General features: G+C 51.5%; 1 protein-coding gene across 1 annotated transcript in view; it reads right to left on the minus strand.

Annotated features, from left to right (window-relative positions):
* RB1 (RB transcriptional corepressor 1) overlaps window positions 1–22,898 on the minus strand; it is a 1,321,361-nt gene that overhangs the window by 702,278 nt on the left and 596,185 nt on the right. Inside the window, exon 16 of the mRNA XM_086934987.1 lies at window positions 2,136–2,212. Coding sequence (XP_086791113.1) covers window positions 2,136–2,212 — 77 coding nt within the window. The remainder of the gene's footprint in view (window positions 1–2,135; window positions 2,213–22,898) is intronic.

The following is a 22,898-nucleotide window of genomic DNA, read 5'->3' on the forward strand; positions in this document are numbered from 1 at the left end:
GGTTGAGTTTCAGATGGTTCACCCCCATCCAGTCACTGATGTGACAGAGGGTGGTTTGGAAGTTGTCGATGGAATGGTCCGAGGAGCTAATATCGTCTTGTGGGACGCAAGGCACATCAGGGGTGTTGTAATCATCCGATGGATTAGGTGAGTGAGGGGGACTATTGGTGCCTGCAGGGTCGTGTGCACCCCCACGTATGTAGTCAGAATCTGTGTGTACATCATCATCTGGATTAGTAGATGGTGTAGGTGAATAATGTGGTGGAGGAGGAGGAACAATATGGGGAGGTGGTGGAGAAGGGACCCTTAATGGAGAGGTTGCAACGTCCTTCTTTGGAGGGGGAGGAGGTGCTGGCGCCTCAAGTGATCTCTTCTTGGAGCTAAGAGTCAATTGTCCGGTTTTACGATCCTTTACAAGAGTATTTTGATTGGGATCCGGTGAAAAGAAGTTCTTCTGAGTGGGGCAAATCCTTCGGTGTCAAAGTTTTCGGCTCCGTAGGTTTTTTCGGCATTGAGTCGGTAGCTGGTGTAGAGTCTTTTGGCTTAGGAGTGTGCCCTTTTGCAATGTCTTTTACCGGAACCTGTTTTTTCGGTTCCGGGTGTTTCTTCGGCGCCGTGTGCTTAGGTGTTGGAGCAACAGTCGGCATAGTAGAGGAAGCCTGCTTCTATTTCGGTATTGGTATAGGATTGGCACCGGGAATAGGCTGGCTCAAGCCCGAGCCGCCTGAAGGCTGAGTGGGCTTCTTTGCCGGGCCCGAAAGAGGGCGTGGGAAGCAGTGTCTCGGTGTGCACCCAGACCCGAAGGGGAGGATGTGACTGAAGCCTTTTTTGAGGGTGTTGAGGAAGGGTTGGGGTCGACGGTCTTACTTACGACCCGTTGAGAAGGAGTGATGTCCTCGACGTCGGAGTCTTCGGCATCTGAGGATCAGATACTCTCTTCAACGTGCTGGTGTTCTGGCACATCAACGCCCTCTTCGAAGAGATCATCGGGGATCGAAGCTGAGGAGCGAGCCATAGTTCTCCGAGCTCGTCGGTCCCGAATGGTTTTCTTGGAGCGGAATGAGGCACACGCCGAACAGTCTTTGGCCTCGTGCTCCGGTGAATGGCAAAGGTTGCACACCTCATGTAGGTCGGTGTGGGGAAACTTCGACCCACATTGAGGACACTTCTTGAATGGCATTCTTTCCATGAGCCAGAAAGCAAGGACTAGGTAGGCCCGAAGGCCTTCGTCGATGACCGGAGTCGAAGACTTCGAAGTGGTAGAGAATCACGTCGATGTAGAGCGATCGAAACAATACCGTCGAACTGGGTGAGGATTGCGCGCCGAAGGAAAATCTGTTCCAAACTGGAGCGCAGGAAACACATCCGAGCCCGATGGCGGAAAAAAACAATCTGGGGATGGAGCTGATGCCCATGCGGAATGTGGTCCTAAGGAGGAGTCACCTATCTCGTGACTTCCAAAGAACTTTTCAGGACAACAACAAACTGCAAACATCCGGGACCAACACTAGGTGGCGATCTATGCACAGTGTGTAATCTGCAGCTCATATGCCTCGAATATATAAGTTAACCACTCATTCATCGGATAAAGTCAACATATCCATCAGGAAATATTGGGAAATTCTCAGCCGTAAACAACTAGGGTGGGAACAGGAAATATATTAAATATTTGAGTACATGTAAAAGAAACAGTCAATGATTCCAAACAAAACTGAAAGAGGCCAAGGTACTTTTAAAACGTTTTTTTTAAATTAAATTCTACTAAAGAAAAAAAGTGGAATGTGTATCAGATATTTATTCCATATAGTTACGGACCATTCATTGTTATCTGGCAATTACAATGTACTACTTTACAAAATGAGTGTTACAGGACAAGTGGGATGTAGGTAGTTAAATTGAAGGCTAATGGAGATGTATGTGGATTAAGCAGAAAAAGTGACAAGTAGCCATCATGAATACTGCATATTGTATCTAAATTCTCCTCTTCAAAAAGTCAATCAAAATAGTAAAATTGGTGAGATCCTCAAAAATCATTTAATGTCTTTATCCTCTTAGAGAACATATTCAGGATCCCAAACAATACCCCCATTTTGCAAAGGAGGTAGTTACCAGTTTGATACTACCATTGAACTTACTTCCATATGTTGCCATCACTACTTCAATAGAGCATGCTAACAAGGATTCATGGAAGGCAGAATTGTTCAGAAGATTGCTGGAAAAACAAAAAAAATACAATTACATATAGAATTGCATTAAATTATTCAACTAATATATTTCAAACGAACAATTGTGCAAGAACGGTTATATGCAAGTGAAACATTTTCCAGCACATAAGTCATTTTTTATTGCTTTATGTACCAATTTACGTTCACAGAATATTTCCCATTGTCAGGAAGGATCGATTCTTGAACACTGCTTTATTTTGTTTAGCAATGGTTTGTTACATGGAGGAAGTTAGCAGTGTTAGCAAGCGGAATATCTAATTCCAAGTCTTAACCCCCCCCTCCCGCCTCACCCTCCACCCCTCCCTGACAGTAAATGCCCTTTGAACACACAAAAGGTGATGGGAGAAATGGGAGAATGCTTGCAATAAGACTAAACCTAACAATCTTTCTACCCCACCGTGCCACCTCAGAATAGATCTAGCCATACGGAATTAAATCCAGCCCAAACAGCCAAGCCATGTTCATCCTGAACCATAACACAAGCAAATCAAACCGGTTTCACCCTGATTGGGGCTCTTCAGTTGGGTGCAGCTTGTTTCCAGTGGCACAGTGAGCACAGGACCAATGTCTGGGCATACGCTTAACAATTAAATGCCCATCAACATTAGTGGATAGGCTTTTAGCTTTGGCTGTGGGATTCAGGGGGGCTAACCTATAGCTACAGGGTTAACCTAAAGATCATCACTTGGCTGTCTGTTATTCAATAAAGGTGTAAACAATCTGGCCAGGCTAACTGCTAACTGGGGACGTGGGGCAGCTGAGAGGCCCAAGGGCTTGGCGGTAGCCTGCAAGTCTTTAAAGTGCTCCAGCGCATAGACTGCCTTGTCTTCGAAGAGGGGGCGAGCTATCAAAGGGTATGTCCATGAGTGAAGCTTGGACATATCGCAAAAAGCCAGATGTTCTCAGTCAGACATGGCATCCGAGGGCCACCGTAGATGAAAGCGCCTGCCCAGCGAGTCGGTCATATCTAAGACACAGCATGCAGTGAACTTAAGTGCGTTGCTCCTGTCTGTAACTGCTTGGAAGAGAATGGCCCAGGCCTCCTACGGGACCTGTGGCAGCATTTGGCCAACTGTTTCCCACAGCGTGCGGAAATAGCATGCCGTATTCACTGCTCGCAAAGCAAGGTCGGCGGAAGAAAACATTTTCTTTCGCAAGATGTCTGGCACCTTGTATTCCCTGTCTGGGAGAGCGGCAGGGAATGACCCATGGGAAGTGGAGGCTTGGATCACCAAGCTCTACGGGGTAGGGTATTGGGTGAGGAAATTTGGAGTGGGGCGGTGGCGGCGGGCAATCGTCCAATTCACAGGAGCCCCCAGGTTGCAGCACCTCCGTCAAGATGTTTGTCTTGACTGCCACCAAGGGCATTTGAAGGTTGAGGACCTGTCACCCTCCGCACCACACCGTCTATGTTGCTCCCTCCTCTGTAGCCACGGTATGGGGAGAAAGCATGCCAGGATGTGGAGACTTATTCATCACCCAGTTCCGAACACCAGTTCATATCCTGATCATACTGGTTTTCTAAAGGGTAAAACGAATACTCCTATTCCTCCCTGAAGCCTAGCCCTTCAGAATACAGCTCAGGCTCCGACCTAAGACATGGGGGTCCTGTTAGGCCGGAATCGGCGATGGGTCGATTCGGCTCCAGCTCCATGTCGGCTAGGTGCTGTAGTGGCACGGCCGGCGCTTGTCCGGGTCCATGGGGAACCATCGGAGCCAGAGCTGCCAGCGTGGAACCAGATGAGGCAAGTCTGACCCAGGTTGGGCTACTCAAAAAGTAAAAAGCATGGACTCATAGAACTCTTTAATTTGAGAGGGGGGTTGCTTCAACTCCTGGAAAACTCGGGAGGCGCAGAGTCAGCCCAGGCACAGGTTCCGAAGAACCAGGCGTTGAACGCTTATGTTCCTTAGTCACATCGACTGACGAATGAGGAGAAGTCAAACTACACTTCAAATTCTTGTGTTATTTGTGCCTCTTACCTAAGTGAACACAAGCAGATGACTGGGGGTGAGTGTCTGAGAAGTTTCAGCACTCTGTCCATCATCTCCTTGTGTTGGTTTTGTTCGCCCTAAGTTGGCAGGCTATGCCCAGACGTGGGTCCCTTGCTTACTTTGCAGCTGGATTCAAGGTAGCCTGGCTGATGAGGGGTGTTATCCAGAAACCGGTCCCAGGATGCTTGTTTCCAGTTCAGGGAAGACCTGGTTTGGCAGTTTGGGCTGGACTGTTCCCATGAGGCGCAGAGTTAAGACTGATTTGCATATAGCTGGGTCTGAACTAAGGTGGCGAAGTGAGCTAAAGAATAATGATGAATACAACCAAGATCAGTGACTTGGGTTGAGTGTCTAAAAAGTTCCAGTGCTCCATCCATCATCTCCTTGTGTTTCCTCTTACCTAAGTGCCAAAACTATTTCAAGTGGGACGAAAAGGACTTCCGACTCCTGGAACGGTTGCAAGAGTTTTCTCTCAAGCAGGACTGTGACTTCCGCGCAGGGCCTCTAGCAGCTCCAGGGCTGCTCCTTTAAAGCCTTTGGCGCCATGGCATGGCAGTCGGAGCACGACTTGGAGTCATGGTCGTTCTCCAGACACCACAAACACACGTGGTGCAGGTCCGTCACCAACATGGCGTTGTGACAGGCGCCAAAGTGTTTAAAACCCATCTTACTCTATGACATCCTCGACACACCAAGAGGAAAAAACCTCAAAAAGGGTTGACAAAATGTTGCAAAAATCCTGTCTAAAACGAACAGAGGGGGTACATCTTCCCTCGGATTAGTGCTGGCTAGCGCAGAAAGAAAAGAATGGACGTCAGCATGCCAAGGTGGCACCTATATAGGGTACGCAGACGTCACTTCCTGAGCAGACAACGCCAAATGGAGCCAACCGACGGCCCCTACTGGCGTGCCAAGGTACTGCTCACGATAAATCTTCCCGATCCAGTCTGACGCCTGGGGAAATGCAAAAGTAAGGAATCTGCAGCTAGAAGTCTCTACCAAATGAACAAGTTACTTACCTTCGGTAATGATATATCTGTAAGAAATATTAGTTAGTGATAGATTCCTTACCTTAGAATTACCCCCAGGCGTCAGACTGGATCCGGAAAGTTTTCGTAAGCAGTACCCCCGCGAGTCGGAAGGTGAAGTCGGGCGGCTCCGTGTCCGTCGTTGGCGTCGTGGTCGCCGGGATGACATCACGGTAGCTACTTAAGACGCCGCCCTCGCGCGCTGTCAGTTCTACACACAACTTTCCGCGCCAGGAAGGCAGAGCCATGCAAGATACTGACCACTGGTGCCTTGAAGCACAAGTTACTTACCTTCGGTAACAATATATCTGTAAGAAACAGTAGTTAGTATTAGATTCCTTACCTTAGAATATCCCCAAGCGTCAGACTGGATCCGGAAACTTTTGCGTAGCAGTACCCCTGCGCGTCGGTAGGCGTCGTCTGCGGCTCCGCGTCCGTCGACGGCATCGTTGGCGCCGGGATGACATCGCCGGAGTATACGTCAGTTCTTATACACAGCTTTTCCGCGCCAGAAACGCATAGCCATGATAAAAACCAACACTGGTGCCATGAAATTAGGGCCCTGAAAGGGGATGACCGTAACCCTAGATATCGGTTCGCAGAATGGGGAGGATGGGTGGGGCGGTAAGGAATCTAATACTAACTACTGTTTCTTACAGATATATCGTTACCAAAGGTACGTAACTTGTGCATCTGAAAGAAACAGGTTAGTATTAGATTCCTTACCTTAGAATAGATACCCCAGCAATACCAACCCCGCAGGTGGGTCTGCAAACCAATAATCACACCAGAAAGTCCTGGAGGACGGAACTGCCAAAGAAGCCATCTCTCCGGACTTGGCTGTCCAGGCAGTAGTGTCTAGCGAACGTGTGCAGCGAGGCCCACATAGCTGCCGGACGGATATCTTGCAAAGGGACTACCCGGCCCAGGGCAGTAGTAGCCGCCGTGGCCCAGGTGGAAAGGGCCATCAGCCCAACAGGAGGTTCCTTCTTAGCTAAAGAGTAGCATGCCTTGATACACAAGACGACCCACCGAGAGATGGTCCGTTTGTGCACCGCCCGTCCCTTCTTAGCGCCCACGTAACCAACAAAGAGTTGGTCATCCACCCGGAACTGGCGTGTGCGATCCAAATAGAAAGAGAGCGCACGTTTTGGGTCCAGGCGGTGGAGCTGCTCTTCCTCTTTAGAGGGATGCAGAGGCGGAAAGAAGGTGGGCAAGGTGATGGACTTCCCGATGTGGAAGGCTGTGACTACCTTGGGCAGGAAATAGGGTCTTGTCCGCAACAAAAACCTTGTCTGGATGGACAGAAAGGAAGGGAGGCTTGGATGAAAGAGCCTGGAGCTCACTCACTCTCCTGGCAGAGGTGATGGCAACCAGGAAAGCAGTCTTAAGGGTAAAAAGACGGAGAGGACAGTTATGAAGTGGCTCGAAGGGAGCGCACATCAGTAAAGTAAGTACAAGGTTCAAGTCCCACTGAGGCATCACGAAAGGAACAGGGGAGAACATATGAGTGATGGCCTTTAGGAATCTATTAACAACCGGGGACTTGAACAAAGAAGGCTGATCAGGTAGCCTTAAGAAGGCGGAAAGGGCAGAAAGGTAGCCATTGATAGTGCCCAGAGCAGAGCCCTGCTGGGCAAGAGAAAGAAGGAAGAGGAGAACCTCAGAAAGAGGGGCAGAAAGGGGATCCACAGCCTTTGCTGTGCACCATGCCACAAACTTGTTCCACCTGCAGGAGTATACCGACTTTGTGGAGGGACGCCTGGCTGACAGAAACACATCACAAACTTCAGGAGGCAAGTCAAATGGCCTCAACTGTCGCCGCTCAATCTCCAAGCATGGAGGTGGAGACGCTACAGGTTCGGGTGAAGGACCGTCCCCCGCTGCTGCGACAGAAGGTCCTCCTGAAGAGGCAAACGAATCGGGGGATCGACAGACATGCTGAGCAGCTCGGGATACCAGTATCTTCGTGTCCAGTCCGGAGCCACAAGGATAACTTGGGCCCGGTCGCGCCTGATCTTCTTCAGCACTCTGGGCAGAAGTGGTATAGGCGGAAAGGCGTAAACAGACCGCAGCTCCACTCGTGACGAAAAGCGTCTCCGAGCGAGTGCCGCCTTGGAAATTCCAACGCGCAGAACTGATGACATTGCGCGTTCTCTTCTGTGGCGAATAGATCTAACCAAGGTTCTCCCCACTGCTGAAAGAGGCCTTGCGCCACATTCGAGTTCAGACGCCATTCGTGATCCATCATGCACCAACGGCTGAGTTGGTCCGCCCTGGCGTTCAGGGAAACTGCCAGGTGTTGAACCACCAGGGTCGCGCCCTGATGTTCCAGCCACTACCAGAGGCGCAGAGCCTCCTGGCATAGGATCCACAACTCCACCCCGCCCTGTTTGTTGCAGTATCACATGGCGGTGGTGTTGTCCGTGAACACCTGCACTACACTCCCCCGGACAGAGGGGAGGAATGCCTTCAGGGCAAGCCGGATCCCCCGCAGCTCCATAAGGTTGATGCGGAGCCGGGACTCCGCCATAGATCAGAGGCCTCTGGTCTCCGCCTCTCCCATGTGGCCTCCCCAGCCCTGGAGGGACGCGCTCGTCACAACTACATGCTCCGGTTGGGGTAGTGAGAGGGATCTGCCGCTGACCCAATCGCGGTCCGTTAGCCACCACTGCAACTGTCTTGCAGTGCCATCCGAGATCAAGACATGGTCGGACAAGTTGCCCTGATGCTGGGCCCACTGAAACTTCAGGTCCCACTGCAGAGCCCGCATCCGCCATCTGGCGTGATGCGCCAGAAGAATGCAGGAGGCCATCAGCCCCAGAAGCTACAGCGTCAACCTGACCGAGACTCGGGATAACGGCTGAAAGATCGGAATCAGAGCCTGAATATCCCGAACCCGCTGTTCGGGAGGATAAATCCGAAACTTCGCTGAGTCTAGAACCGCTCCGATGGAGCTTCTGAGAGGGACACAGGTGTGACTTCGGCACATTGATGGAGAACCCCAGCAGGTGCAGGAGGTCAGCCGTAGTCTGGGGGTGGCTGACGACTGTCTGGGGCGAGCCCGCCTTCAACAACCAGTCGTCGAGGTAGGGGAAGACCGAAAACCCTAACCTGCGCAGATGAGCTGCGACCACCTCCATCACTTTCGTGAACACCCGTGGGGCGCTGGTAAGGCCGAAGGGGAGCACGGTAAACTGAAAGGGCTTGTGGCCTACCGTGAATCGCAGGTACCACCGGTGGGCCGGCTGGACGGGGATATAAAAATAAGCGCCCTGCAAGTCCAACGCTACCATCCAGTCTCCTGGGTCCAGGGCAGCTAGGACCTGAGCTAGTGTCAGCATCTTGAACTTCTCCTGCCAGAGGAAGCCGTTGACGTTCCGCAGGTCCAAGATTGGGCGTAGGCCCCCTTTGCCCTTCTTGGATACCAGAAAGTAGTGGGAGTAACAACCACACCCTACTTCTGGCCCAGGAACGCGCTTGATGGCGCCCTTGGGCAAGGGGGCCGTAACTTCCTCTCGTAGAAGTGTGAAGTGATCCCCCGACACGCGATTGTACTGCGGTGGCATGGCTGGAGGAGTCGCCTCGAAGGGGAGGGAGTAGCCCCTTCGGACGATTTGCAGCACCCACCTGCCCGATGTGACAGTGCGCCAGTGGAGGTGGTGATGGCGAACCCTGCCCCCCACTGGCTTCACATCGGCCTGAAATCTCAGACTAGGAAGGTTTTGAGGCGGATGCTGCAGGGGCAGGTGTGGACTGGCCTCGCCATTGTCCCCGACTGCCGCCACGGCGGTTTCCACGTCTGCCACCGCGCTGGACGGTAGTCTGCGGCCCGTGGCTGACAAGACGTGTGGGGGCGTCCCTTCCTTGCCCACGAAAGGAGCGAAAAGCAGCCGTTTGCTGGTGCAGGCCGAGAGGCCCAAGGACTTGGCTGTAGCCCTGGAGTCCTTAAAGCGCTCAAGCGCATGGTCTGCCTTGTCGCCAAAGAGGCAACGGCCATCAAACGGCATGTCCATAAGGGTGTTTTGGACATCAGCCGAAAAGTTGGCGGACCTTAACCAGGCGTGACGACGAATCGCCACCGTCGTTGCCATTGCCGGACTCAGTGAGTCCGTGGTATCCAGCCCACACAGGATGGAGTGTGGGCTGGATCTCGACCCTCCGCAAGGGCTTGGGTGAGTTTAGTCCGGAACCTCCTCCGGACATTGTGGCAGCACGTCCGCGACCGTGTCCCACAGAGAGTGGGTGTAACCGCCCAAGAGGCACGCACTGTTGACTGACCGCAGCCCTAAACTCAGGGAGGAGAATACCTTTTTCCCGTATTGCTCGTACCTCTTGGATTTCCGATCGGGGGGAGCAGTCGGGAATGCGGTCTGGGAGTTAGAGGCCTGGATGACCAGGCTCTCGGGGTGGGGTGGGTGGACAGGAAGCAAGGGTCGTCCGGAGCCGGGCAGTGGCGTCTGGCCACGTTCCTATCTACAGGCTGACTTGTAGCGGGCTGGGACCAAGTGCCCAGAGGAACGTCAGACAAGGCCTCATTAAACGGCAGCAGAGGCTCGGCTGAGCTTGCCTGCGGTTTAAGGACCTCAGTGAGGAGGTTAATCCTCACGGCCGCGACGGGGAGCTCCAGGCCCAAGGCCTTGGCCGCCCGCGTCAGCACCACACTATAGGCAGCCCCCCTCCTCCGTAGCCAAGGTAGGAGGGGAGACAAAACCAGTGTCCGGCGAGGTGTCCAGACCACTGGCCTCCCCTAGCTCACCTGTCCAGTCCTGATAAGACTGGCACTCCTGTGCCAGAGGGTCCTCAGACCCCTCCCAATCCCCCTCGCCACCCATCTCCTGAGACTCAGGACCAAAGGATGGGGTCAGGTCATAGAAGTAGAAATCTCCCATCGGCGTCGAGAGCGGCGCCGGACCCGAATCGAGGGAGGGATCGGGGACGGCGCCGCCCGGAGGCGGCGTCGGGGGAGACACCCATGGGGCCGGCGCCAGCGAGGTCGTAAGGTCGACCGGCGACGACCCGGATCCGGACCCGGATACTGCGGGGGCCTGCGGCGCCGGGACCGAAGTCACCGGCGGTGTCGGGACTGAAGCACCCGACAGCGTCGGGGCCGAAGCACCCGACCCGCTGGGGCCCCCAGTCGGGCCGCGGAGCCCGATGGAGGAGTGAGCGACCTCATGGCCGTGAGGAAGACATCGATCTCCTCCGGCGTCGCCCAGGGACCGACGGGTAAAGCAGGCCGCGACGCCCGTGGCTCCGGCGGAGCCGCGAGGGCGGTGTCGCCCGAACCCCCGGCCGCGTCACACAAGCAACAGGGGGAGTCGGAAGAGCGATGACGTCTCTTCGACTTTTTGTGCTTACCTGAGGTCTTCGAGCCCGAAGACGACTCCCGGAGCTATGGTGGCTCCGACCCCGCGACCGGTCCCTCGACCTCCTCGCGGACCGGGACCTCGAGCGGCGAGGGCCGACTGCCGGAGCTCGAGTCACATGCGGGACCGCTCCCGCCTAGCTTTAGACGTCGGAGCAGGCCTTGTCGTCGTGGTCGAGGCCCAGGCAATGAAGACATCGGCAATGGGGGTCAGTAACCGACATCAGTCGGTCGCAGTCGGTGCAGGGTTTAAACCCAGGCATCCCTACTGGCACCGTCGGAGTCGTTCGACTTCGAAAAGGATCAAAAATGATCGAAAAAGTTTAGTCAAAAATTGACTAAGGGGTACCACTTTTTCCGGATCTGCGCTTGCTGGCGCGGAAAAAAGAAGAACTGACATCTGCGCGCGAGGGCGGCGTCTAAGTACTCCGGCGACGTCATCCCGGCGCCAACAACGCCGAACGCAGAGCCGCAGATGACGCCTACCGGCGCGCAGGGGTACTGCTACGCAAAAGTTTCCGGATCCAGTCTGACGCCTGGGGATATTCTAAGGTAAGGAATCTAATATTAACCTGTTTCTTTCAGATACTAGGGCCCTGAAGGGATGACCTCAACCCTAGGAATCAGTTCGCAGAACGGGAAGGATGGGTGGGGCGGTAAGGAATCTATCACTAACTAATGTTTCTTACAGATATATCGTAACCAAAGGTAGGTAATTCTTTTACCTGAAAGAAACACGTAGTGAGATTCCTTACCTTAGAATAGATACCCCAGCAAAACTAACCCCGGTGGTGGGTCTGTGAACCAAGATCACACCAGAAAGTCCCGGAGAACAGAACGGCCAAAGAAGCCGTGTCTCCAGACTTGCGCAACAAACTGTTGCCTAGACCACACTTGCTTTAAGCAAAAACAATTTCATCTAGGTTAGAAAAATGTTTATTACATCCCAACCTGGCATCATTATTCAGTGCCATTTATTTTATGCTTTTTTCTTTAAAGTTCTTTGACACATAGATTAGCAGAAAAAGAACAAGCTGTACATCAGAATATTTACACTACTGTACATAGTTTTTACACACATAGAAACAAACAATGTCAAATTAATATGCCTTACACACATAGAAACAAACAATGTCAAATTAATATGCCAACATCAAACATACTACAAAGAATTATTACATTGCAAAAAAAACACTATCACATACATATAATATCAATGAATGAGGAAAAAATCAAAAGAATGGGGAATATCGTCAAATAAATGACTCCAAATCAACAATATCTGGACTATAAAGTCCTAGTGTTCTTTTCAAATAGCGTTATATTCCACCACATCTGCCAAATGTCTCTAGACTTGGCAGTCCAGGCAGTAGTGCTTAGTAAAAGTGTGCAGCGAGGCCCATGTAGCTGCCTGACAGATGTCTTGTAAGGGGACACCACGTCCCAATGCCGTAGTGGCTGCCGTCGCCCTGGTGGAATGGGCGTGCAGTCCCAACGGAGGATCCTTTTTAGCCAGAGAATAGAAGGATTTAATACACAAGACAACCCATCGGGAGATAGTCCGCTTGTGTATGGCCCGACCTTTCTTGGCGCCAACGTAGCCAACAAAGAGCTTGTAATTCACCCAAAACTGTTGTGTGCAGGTTAAGGAAAACAAGAGCGCATGTTTTGGGTCCAGATGGTGGAGCCTCCCTTCCTCTCTGGAAGGATGCGGAGATGGAAAGAATGTGGGCAAAGTGATGGTCTGCCCAATGTGAAAGGCAGTGACAACCTTTGGCAGAAAGGATGGACATGTCCTAAGCACAACCTTGTCCGGATGGACAGATAGAAAAGGAGGTTTACAAGAAAGAGCCTGGAGCTCACTCACTCTCCTGGCAGAGGTGATGGCAACCAGGAAAGCAGACTTCAACGTCAGTAGACGAAGAGGACAGTTGTGAAGAGGCTCAAAGGGAGCGCACATTAAATATTTAAGAATCAGGTTCAAGTCCCACTGTGGCATTACGAAAGGAGTGGGAGGGAAAAGATGAGTAATGCCTTTGAGGAATCTGCGATGGGCGTCCGCCTCCCCCCGTGTCCGGGGTGTAGTTACCAACTTCCACAATCTCATCTATCAGTCCATGTAGACCCTAACCATATCCAGTCATATGTTCCGGATAACGCTTTCTCTCATAGCTGTCGAGCTGCGCTTATCAATACGCGCTCTCTTCCATCTCACAGTCTCCAGATTAGCGAGTTCATTCTCGCCCACGACCTGGATTTACTATTTGCCACTGAAACCTGGGCAGATGCCGGGTCAGGGCCGGATTTTTGCGCTGCAACCCCTGATGGATATAGTGTAGCCAGACACGACAGACCCATAGGAAGAGGTGGCGGACTTGCTATTATTTACAAGGATAAATACCGTACCACCCTTGACCCCATAAACTCAGCCAACTGTGAAGCAGCTACCTTTGCTATCAGCATTAATTCTAAACAAGCCCTGAAAGGAATTTTATTATATCGACCTCCTGGCCCCCGAAATCCCTTCCTCTCCACTTTTTCAGACTTTAATGACCATATTATAAGCTCTGATAAATATATGATATTGGGAGACTTTAACTTTTATTTGGAAGAGCAGGACAACCATGATACCATCCAACTCACCGCTGATCTCTCCAATTTTGGATTGCATCAACTGGTTAAGGGCATCACTCATCAGGCGGGACATACCTTAGATGGTCTGTTCACAAATAATCCTGATATTTCTGTATTGGACATCATTCCTATCACATGGTCAGACCATAGGGCCATCATATTTGAGTTACATATCCGGACTACAAATCTTCCCCCCCCCAGGCCACGAACCAGGATTGGGATTCGAGCCTGGAAGAACGCGGATATCCCTCAAATGGTAGATTCCCTGACCTCTTCCTACCCTCAGGGAGGAGATACTCCTGCACTATCAGCCTCTGATTTCCAGGATTGGATTCGGAATGCTGCTGATCAAGTGGCCCCGGAAAAACTCACGAGACCTAATAGAGCATCCCCGTCGGCCGCCTGGTATACTGAAGATCTTAGACTCCATCGGCAACACTGCAGGAACCTAGAAAGGCGTTGGAGGAAAGTCTACTGCCCTATAGCCAAACAAACCTACAAAGATGCTCTTACAATATATAAAAAGGCGATTACTGCCCGAAAAACTGTCTTTTTCTCGGCACAAATAGAGAATGCCACAAACTCTGCTAGAGAGCTGTTCTCTGTCGTCACGACTCTGTCCACCCCCTCCACGGGACCGGGGGTCGAACCCTCACAGACCTTCTGCAATGATCTCTCCACATTCTTCACCACAAAGGTGGCAGATATATATTCCTCTTTCGAAGGGGATAACAGGACTAAACAGAGTCTGTACTGAGGAAGAAGTAATTTTTTATCATAATCATAATCGCTTTCCTTGTTTCACGCCCACCACACAAGACAATATTATCAGACTCATTTCCACCACTAAGTCTGGCTCCCCTTTGGACCCCTGTCCTCCTTCTGTGATGGCAAAACTCACAGAAGCGATCTCGTGTCCGCTCATGGAAATCTGCAACACTGCATTTCAGACAGGTCAATACCCCAGTCCTTGGAAGAAGGCTGTGATCAAACCCCTTCTGAAAAAACCTTCCCTGGACCCTACATCTGTGGCCAGTTACAGACCCATTGCGTGTCTGCCCTTTCCTGCCAAAATATGCGAATCTCTGATGAACAAACAACTCTCAGAGTTCGTCGAGGCTCACCAACGCCTCGACGAAACACAGTTTGGGTTCAGGAAAGGGCATGGAACGGAGACCGCTTTGATAATAAAGGCCTCAGATGAGATCAGGGCTATCATGGACCAGGGAGGGGCGGCTGTCCTTATCCTTCTGGATTTGTCTGCAGCCTTTGACACGGTCGACCATGCTATTTTGGTCGACCGTGTCACAGCCCTGGGGATAAACGGTAGGGCCAGGGACCTTATTTCATCTTTCCTGGCAAACCGTACCCAGACAGTGAGGCTGGGAGATTTCTACTCCCCTATCTCTGCACTCCCTTGTGGAGTCCCACAGGGTTCCTCGCTAAGTCCTATGCTATTCAACATCTACGTAGCGGACTTAGCGAGGGTAATAAAGGCCCATGGGGTACGGCTTACATCCTACGCAGACGATACCCAACTGGTTCTGGCAATCCACAGAGATGGCCTTAGTGTGGCAGCTAACTTCCAGACAGCCATGCTCGAGGTCAGCACTTGGATGGCCTCGAACTGTCTGAGGCTTAACTCGGACAAGACCGAGATCATGACCTTCGGCAGGCTCTCTCCTGAATGGTCTTCTATCTGGTGGCCTGAAAAGCTAGGCCCACCACCTGTCCCAGTAGAAAAGGCCAGAAATCTGGGAGTGATTTTTGACAGTAAACTGTCCTTTGACCTCCACACAAACAAGGTTGTCTCTTCAGCATTCTTCATTTTGAAAATAATTAAGAAACTATTGCCTTACCTCCCTACCTCAGCTGGGAAGACTCTGGTCTCTACTTTAGTTTTCTCAAAAATAGATATGGGAACGCTCTCTTTTTAAACACACAGAAGCGCGTCCTCACGAAGTTGCAGTCTATTCAGAATGCGGCTGCAAGGATTCTTCTTAACATTCCTCGCCGCAAGCCCATCACTCCTGCCATTCGTCATCTCCATTGGCTGAGAGTCGAAAGCCGTATCAAATTTAAGGCCCTCTGCATTGCCTAGAAGGCAGTACATGGCGTTGGACCCAGGTTCCTCACAGAAGCCTTTCAGCTGTATACCCCCAAGAGGCAACTAAGATCGGCTAACATCTATCTCCTCCCTGTACCTCGTACAAGAACTGCCACCTGGGGAGACAGGCGTTTTCTGGTGGCTACTCCAAAACTCTGGAATCTCTTGCCACTGGCTATTAAAACTGCCCCGAACCTGATGAGTTTCCGCAGGCTTTTAAAAACATGGTTGTTCAACCAGTAAATTAATGGCTGATTTCTAGTAGCTCCACAAGCGCCGAGACACCCCAGGGTATTTGTTGCGCTATAAAAATTTCAAAAATAAATAAATAAATAAATATTTACCACAGGGGACTTGAAAAGAGAGGGCTGATCAAGGAGCCTGAGAAAGGCCGAAATAGCAGAAAGGTAGCCCTTGATAGTGCCCAGAGCAGAGCCCTGCTGGGCCAAAGAAAGAAGGAACAAAAGGACTTCTGTAAGAGGGGCAAAAAGGGGATCCACAGCTTTTTCTGTGCATCATGCTACTAATTTGTTCCACCTGCAGGCATATACCAACTTAGTGGAAGGCCGCCTGGCCGCCAGAATGACATAACAAACTTCAGGAGGCAAGTCAAAAGGAATCAACTGCTGCCGCTCAATCTCCACGCAAGGAGATGGAGTCTGGACAGGTTTGGGTGGAGGACCGTCCCCTGCGTCACAATATCCTCCCGAAGAGGCAGTCGGATCGGGGGACCGATGGTCATACTGAGTAGCTCGCGATACCATACTATTCGAGCCCAGTCCAGAGCGACAAGAATGACTTCGGCCCGGTCACGTCTGATCTTCTTCAGCACTCTGGGCAGAAGTAGTACAGGTGGAAAGGCGTATAACAGACCGCACCTCCACTCGCGACGAAAAGCATCGCCGAGCGAGTGCCGCCTTGGAAATTCCAATGCACAGAACTGCTGACATTGCGCGTTCTCTTCGGTGGTAAGTAGATCTAACCAAGGCTCCCCCCACTGTCGAAAGAGACCTTGTGCCACGTCCGAATGAAGACGCCATTCGTGATCCATCATGCACCTGTGGCTGAGTTCGTCTGCCCTGGTGTTCAGTGAATCTGCCAGGTGTTGAACCACCAGGGAAACATTTTCCCTGATGTTCCAGCAATGTCCAGAGGCGCAGAGTCTCATGACATAGGGTCCACAACCCCACCCCGCCTTGTTTGTTGCAGTACCACATAGCGGTGGTGTTGTCTGTGAACACCTGCACTGCACTCCCCTTGACAGAAGAAAGGAATGCCTTCAGTGCAAGTCGGATCGCCCGAAGCTCCAGAAGGTTGATATGGAGCCTGGACTCCGCTGGAGACCTCTGATCTCCGCCTCTCCCATGTGACCATGTGTGCTCCAGTTGGGGAAGGGAGAGGGATCTGCCATTGACCCAATGTCAGTTTGTGAGCCACCACTGCAACTGTCTTGCAGTGCCCTCCGAGATCTGGACGGATCAGACAGGTTCCCCCGATGCTGTGCCCACTGGAACTTTAGGTCCCACTGCAGAGCCCGAATATGCCATCTGGCATGATCGACCAGCAGGATGCAGGAAGCCATGAGGCCCAGCAGCCTCAGAGTCAGCCTGACCGAAACCAGGATAGAGGCCGAAAGATCGGAATCAGAGCCTGAATATCCTGGACTAGCCGTTCGGGAAGATCGACCCGAAAGAGCGCCGTATCTAGAACCGCTCCGATGAAGAGGAGCTTCTGAGAGGGAATAAGGTGCGACTTCGGCACACTGATGGAGAACCCCAGCAAATGCAGGAGGTCGGCAGTAGTCTGGAGGTGGGAGACGACTGCCTTGGGCGATCATGCCTTCAACAGACAGTCGTCGAGATAGGGGAAGACTAGAACCCCTCATCTGCGCAGATGAGCTGCAACCACCTCCATCCTTTAGTGAACACCTGAGGGGCGCTAGTTATGCCAAAGGGGAGCACGGTAAATTGAAAGTGCTCGTGGCCTACCGTAAACAGCAGGTAACGCCGGCGGGCAGGACGGGAATATGGAAATATGAGTCCTGCAGATCCAACACTACCATCCAGTCTCCAGGGTCGAGCGCAGACAAGACCTGAGCCAGAGTTAACATCTTGAATTTCTCCTTCCGGAGGAAGCTTTTGACGTTCCGGAGGTCTAAGATAGGACGCAGGTCCTTGTCCTTCTTGGGCACTAGAAAGTAGTGGGAATAACAACCACAACCTACTGCTGGCGCAGGAATGCCCTCAATGGCTCCCTTGCCCAAGAGGGCCACAACTTCCTGTTGAATAAGTGCCATTTGATCCCCGACATGCGGTGGTACTGGGGTGGCATGGCTGGAGGGGTAGTCTCGAAGGGGAAGGAGTAGCCCCTTTGGACTATTTGTAAAACCCACCTATCCGTAGTGATGGTACACCAGTGTGGGAGGTGAAGGCGAATCCTGCCGCCCACTGGTGTTTGATGGGCCTGAAAAACCAGACTAGGACAGTTTGGAGGCAGTGGTCGCCGGGGTGGAGGTGGACTGACCCTCCACGACCTGGACCTCGAACGGCGCTGAGCCGCTTACGCGACCGCTCCCGCAAAGACTTCGGAGCCATCGTCCGGCAGTCGGAGCACGACTTGGGGTCGTGGTCGCTTTCCAAGCAAAAGAGGAGCACGCAGTGCGGATCCGTCACCGACATCAGTCGGGTACAGAAACTGCAAGCCTTGAAGCCAGGCATTCCTACGTGCACCAGGAGTCAGTGGGACTCAAAAAGACGTTGACAAAAGTCGCAGAAAAAGTTCAGTCAAAAAGTGACTGGAGGTACTGCTCTCTCCAGATCTGCACTGACTGGCGCAGAAAAAGAAAGAACTGACGTCAGCGCGCGAGGGCGGCGTCAAAGTAGCTACAGCAAAGTCATCCTGGCGACCACGACGCAGACGACGGACGCGGAGCCGACTGACGCCACCGTCCGACACGAAGAAGTACTGCTGATGAAAAAACTTTCCGGATCCAGTCTGACGCCTGGGGGTAATTCTAAAGTAAGGAAACTATAACTAACTGTTTCTTTCAGATAGAGATACAACACAGAAAGTGGGTGACAGGCTGTTACATCAGTAGTGCCACCTGTGGTTTAGGGATAGATCTAAGGCCCTAGCATACATCTTGGCCAATTGTGGGGCCAGCTGCGTGGCACAGGTCTGATATAATTAGACTGAGAAACCTTCTGTCTCGGTGTCTTGCCCCAGGAAGGTGCTCTGGTCACTGCTTTGATCTTGGGTACTGTAATAGGGGCCCCAAGGATCTCGCGCTCTTTCTCTGGTATCTATGGCGGGGTCTCCCTGTCCAAGAAGCCACCCTCCACAGGCTCGGCAGCTCAGTATCACTTCTTGTGCACTAACAGGCAAGCAATCACTGGCCATGGAGGTGCACCTGGTGAAGGTGGCTTTGCCGACACTCTATTCGCCCTTTCGAGAACAAAAAATTGTGAATGCCTCTGGAGGGCAACCTCCCTAGTCAGCCAGGCCTCCAGGATGGACACCGTCTGTTTTCGCCAACTTCTCTGGCAGGCCAATTATTATGATATTATTGTGTTGACTCCTGCCTTAAGCGTCCTCCACCTAATGATGGAAAGGGTTCACCCGCTGGTGCATTTAAGCAATTCTGTCCTGTAGGCCCCAAAGTGCCACTTACTCCGGGTTAGCTGTATTATATTTGAAGTTGTCCATAAGTTTCCATTTGTCACCTCGGAGTTTCCCCAAGTCAATGGATACCTTACCTATCTTACACTCCCGTTCCTGCATGCATGGCGTTAGCTGCATTACGTATCAAGTCCAGATTTTAATTGACAAGTTGGAGAGTTCGTGCCGATGTCCTGTGTTTTCCAGTTGAGCCCAAGCAGGTGTGTCCTTGGGTGGTTTGGTGTGACCTATAGCGCATCGGTATCCCACCTCTAGGCCAATTGAGTCACTACAGTTCTTCAAGTTTATGGGACCTACTCAAGCGTGCTGCATAGACCCTCACTTCTTACGGCCTCCGTAGAAAGTGAGAGAGCTCTCTCCCTCTTTCGCTCCCACTGGGGAGTGAGGATGGGATCTCACCAATTCCTTACTGCAGACCCTCAGGGGAAGTGCCCTGTGTCACAAAATTTCTCCTGCTATGCGTGGGGAGGTGTAGGACCGATGACCACTGTCAGCATGGGCAATCCTTCAGATTTTTAGCTCTCCCAGGGTGAGCTCACCTAGCAGAATGCAATCCTCTCAGCACACCGATACCCACTCCAGGCAGCTCTCCACCACACCACTGAATCAGATTCAGACCTGTCATGGCAGACATACAATGTCTGGCACTCTTCTGCGGGGGACCGAGGAAAACCCACTATCAGCAACAGCACAGAGCTCGGATCTGCCAGCCTCCATCTTGAGAGCCGCGGCCCAGCCAGGAGTGTCCATCAATCGTAGAGTGTTGCTTTCACTGCTCCGTGTCTGTGCTTGCAGGTGCTCTGCCCTCCGGCATCAGGCTCGGGGAAGCCACGCAGCTGCAGGGCGGTACTGCATCTCAGTTCCCACCGCCAGGCAGAGTAGTTGGGTCTGCTTTAGTGCTCCAGCCCACCAGCTCCTATCTTAAGTACTATCGCTCGGCCAGGGGCCCGACCCCAGTTGCAGACGTTCACCGTTCTTCAGACTCCGCCTTGCCCCTCCAACATTGCCGCTTGCCTTCCCATTCAGGATCCTTGGGATAGGCACTTGTGGGGCACCTCCGGGCTCCAGCATGAGGCAGGAGTCAGAGAATGTTCACAGAGCTTTCTCAGATTGCGCCCATCTTTGTGTGTGGTAAGTCACGCCCCCCATGACTGGGCAGGTGGTCAATCAAACTAGGTTAACTACTGTTACTCAAACTCCATCCATAAAGGTGTAGATTTTAGTGCATAACCCTGCCATGATTCTTTGACAGAAGATCCTCCTGAAGCGGTAGCCTGAAGGTCTGGTTACCACACACTCATGGCTCAGTTGGGAGCCACTATTATAACTTTGGTCTTGTTGTTCCTGATATTCATCAGAACTTTGGGCAGAAGAGGCACAGGCAGAAATGCATACAGGAGTCCCATGCTCCACCCTAGCCAGAAGGAGTCTAGAGACTGTATTGGGAACTCCAAAGCACAGACGTTTTGAGACTGAACATTCTACTATTTAAAGATGCCTCCACCACCTCAGGGTGCAACCACCATTCATGATTCACTAGGTGCTGGCAGCTGAGCTCGTCCACTCTGGTGTTCAAAGATCTTGCTAGGTAGTTTAAGATCAGGAAGATCCCTTGATGGTCTGCCAACTCCAAAAGAGCAATGCCTCTTGGCACAAGACTCAGGACCACACTCCTCCCAGCAGCACCACATCAGTGGTGAAAACATTCACCAGTGTTCCCTTGATTGACAGCAAGAAGGCCTTTATAACCAAGTGAATAGCCCACAACTTCAACAGACTGATGTGGAGCTAGGTTTCAGTCAGAGGCTTCAGCCCTCTAATCTCAACCTCTCCCAATAGACATTCATTAACATCAGCCATCTCCATTAGCTCTTGGTGGGGAAAGGAGAGGAGTCTGCTGCTGGTCAAATCTCCCCCTAAATCTGGATGGCATCCGACAGTTTCCTTGGTGTCGGACACACTAAGACTTCAGATCCACTGAAGCCTGAATATGTCAACTGGCTAACAGAACACCCAGGATGCATGAGATCAACAGGCCAAGAAGCCTCAAAGCATCTCTCACGGAGATCTAGGACTGAGGCCGAAACATTGGGAGCATAGCTCAAATCACCTGGACTTGCTGCAGGGAAGGAAAGGCTGTGAAATGCAGAGTCCACAACTGCTCTGGAATTCTCTGCGGAGGAGTCAGGTGTGACTTTGGTTCGTTGATCGTGCACCCCAACAACGTGAAAAGGTATATATTTGCCTGGAGGTGGTCTACAAGTGACTGTGCCCACCTTTAAAAGCGAGTCATCAAGGTGGGGGAAAGCTAGTATTTAAAATCTCTGAAGATGAGAAGCACCCACTGTTACCATTTTCGTGTGCACCTGTGGAGCGGTGGTAAGGCCGAAAGGGAGAACAGCAAAGTGAAAATGCTCAAGCTAACTTTGAACCCAGATAACATCAGTGGCACGGCAGGACAGGCACATGAATGTATGAGTCCTGCAAGCCCCAGGTAACCATCAAGTCATCTGGTCATCTGGTTTAGGGTCAGAAAACCTGGCCAGTGAGAGCATTTTAAACTTTGACTACCTCAAGGAGTTTAGAGGGTTAAGATCTAAAATAGGATGAAGTCCCCCATCCTTCTTTGGCCCAATGAAATAGCAAGAGTAACATCCTGTCCCTATTTTAGAGTCCAGAATCTTTGCAACTGCCCTTTTTTGACAGTAGATCCCATACTTCTTGAAATGAGATGGATAGGTTCTCTTCTGAAAGCAGCTCTCCTGTTGGTGGAAGCTGCAGCAGGTTAAAAAGGAACAGAAGGGCATAACCCAATTGGACGATCTGGAAAACCCATCTGTTGGACGCGATTAACTGCCAACTCTAGGACAAAAAAGTTTGATCCTGCCTCCCCCGGGGTAATTGTGCACCGCAAAGGGCAACCTAAAGTGGCTAGGGGCTGATGATGCAGGGAAGGAGACTGAAAAGAACAATGACCTCTGCAATGCCTCCTTCAACTTCAGCCCCGAAAGGAAAGGACTAGAGGCTCTTGAGGATTTGGAGAGGCATGGTGTGTCTATGCACTAAGTCTGGAGAGTATCCTCAGAAGGGTCTAAACTGATGAGAAAATTGACTGGTAGGGGCAGAAATGCCAAGGAACGCACAGCACAGTGTGTTCTGCTTTCCTTAATGCATTCAAGGGCAGAATCAGCCCTTTTGCCAACAGAAGAGGGTGCCCATCAAAAGAAACATCCATAAGAGATGCTGGCAAATCCCCAAAGTCTGTGGATCACATGGCGACAGAGCAGCATACTAGTGGCAAGCTCTCAACCTAAACAATTGGTAGTTTCCAGAGTAGTACTATCGAGAGCACGGCGAATCACATATCTCGCTGCAGCCTGGCCATCTTGATTGGTTTGCTCTAAATTTCTGAAGGACTGCCAGCCAGCAAGGCCTCACTTGCCATGTACCTGAAGGCATGTGTATAACGGCACAATAGGCAGACCACACTGACAGACCTCATGGCTAAGCTGGCTAAAGGGAACATTTGTTTCCAAAATGGCTATCTTTTTTGACTCCCTCTCTGGAAGGTTCGTTGGGAATGCATTAGAATTCACCTTGCTAGGGAAGTCTGGACCACCAGACTCTTAGGAGTAGAGTGCTGTGCAAGAAAATTCAGGTCGCTGTGCACTGGCAGGTGAAGTCTGACCATCTTCCTATGCATCAGTGGGCAAAAGCAAGACTTAGAACATGCGTCCATAAGGGCTTTATTGGATGAAAAGGCTCAGATGAGACTGGCCACGGGTGACAAGACATTTGCCTTGACTTCAACAGTGGGCGGTTGTAGGTTCAGGACCTTAGTGCTCATATAATTAAAACAGCAAAAG

This window comes from Lissotriton vulgaris, chromosome 8 (assembly GCF_964263255.1).
Source record: "Lissotriton vulgaris chromosome 8, aLisVul1.2, whole genome shotgun sequence".
NCBI classification, from domain to species: domain Eukaryota; kingdom Metazoa; phylum Chordata; class Amphibia; order Caudata; family Salamandridae; genus Lissotriton; species Lissotriton vulgaris.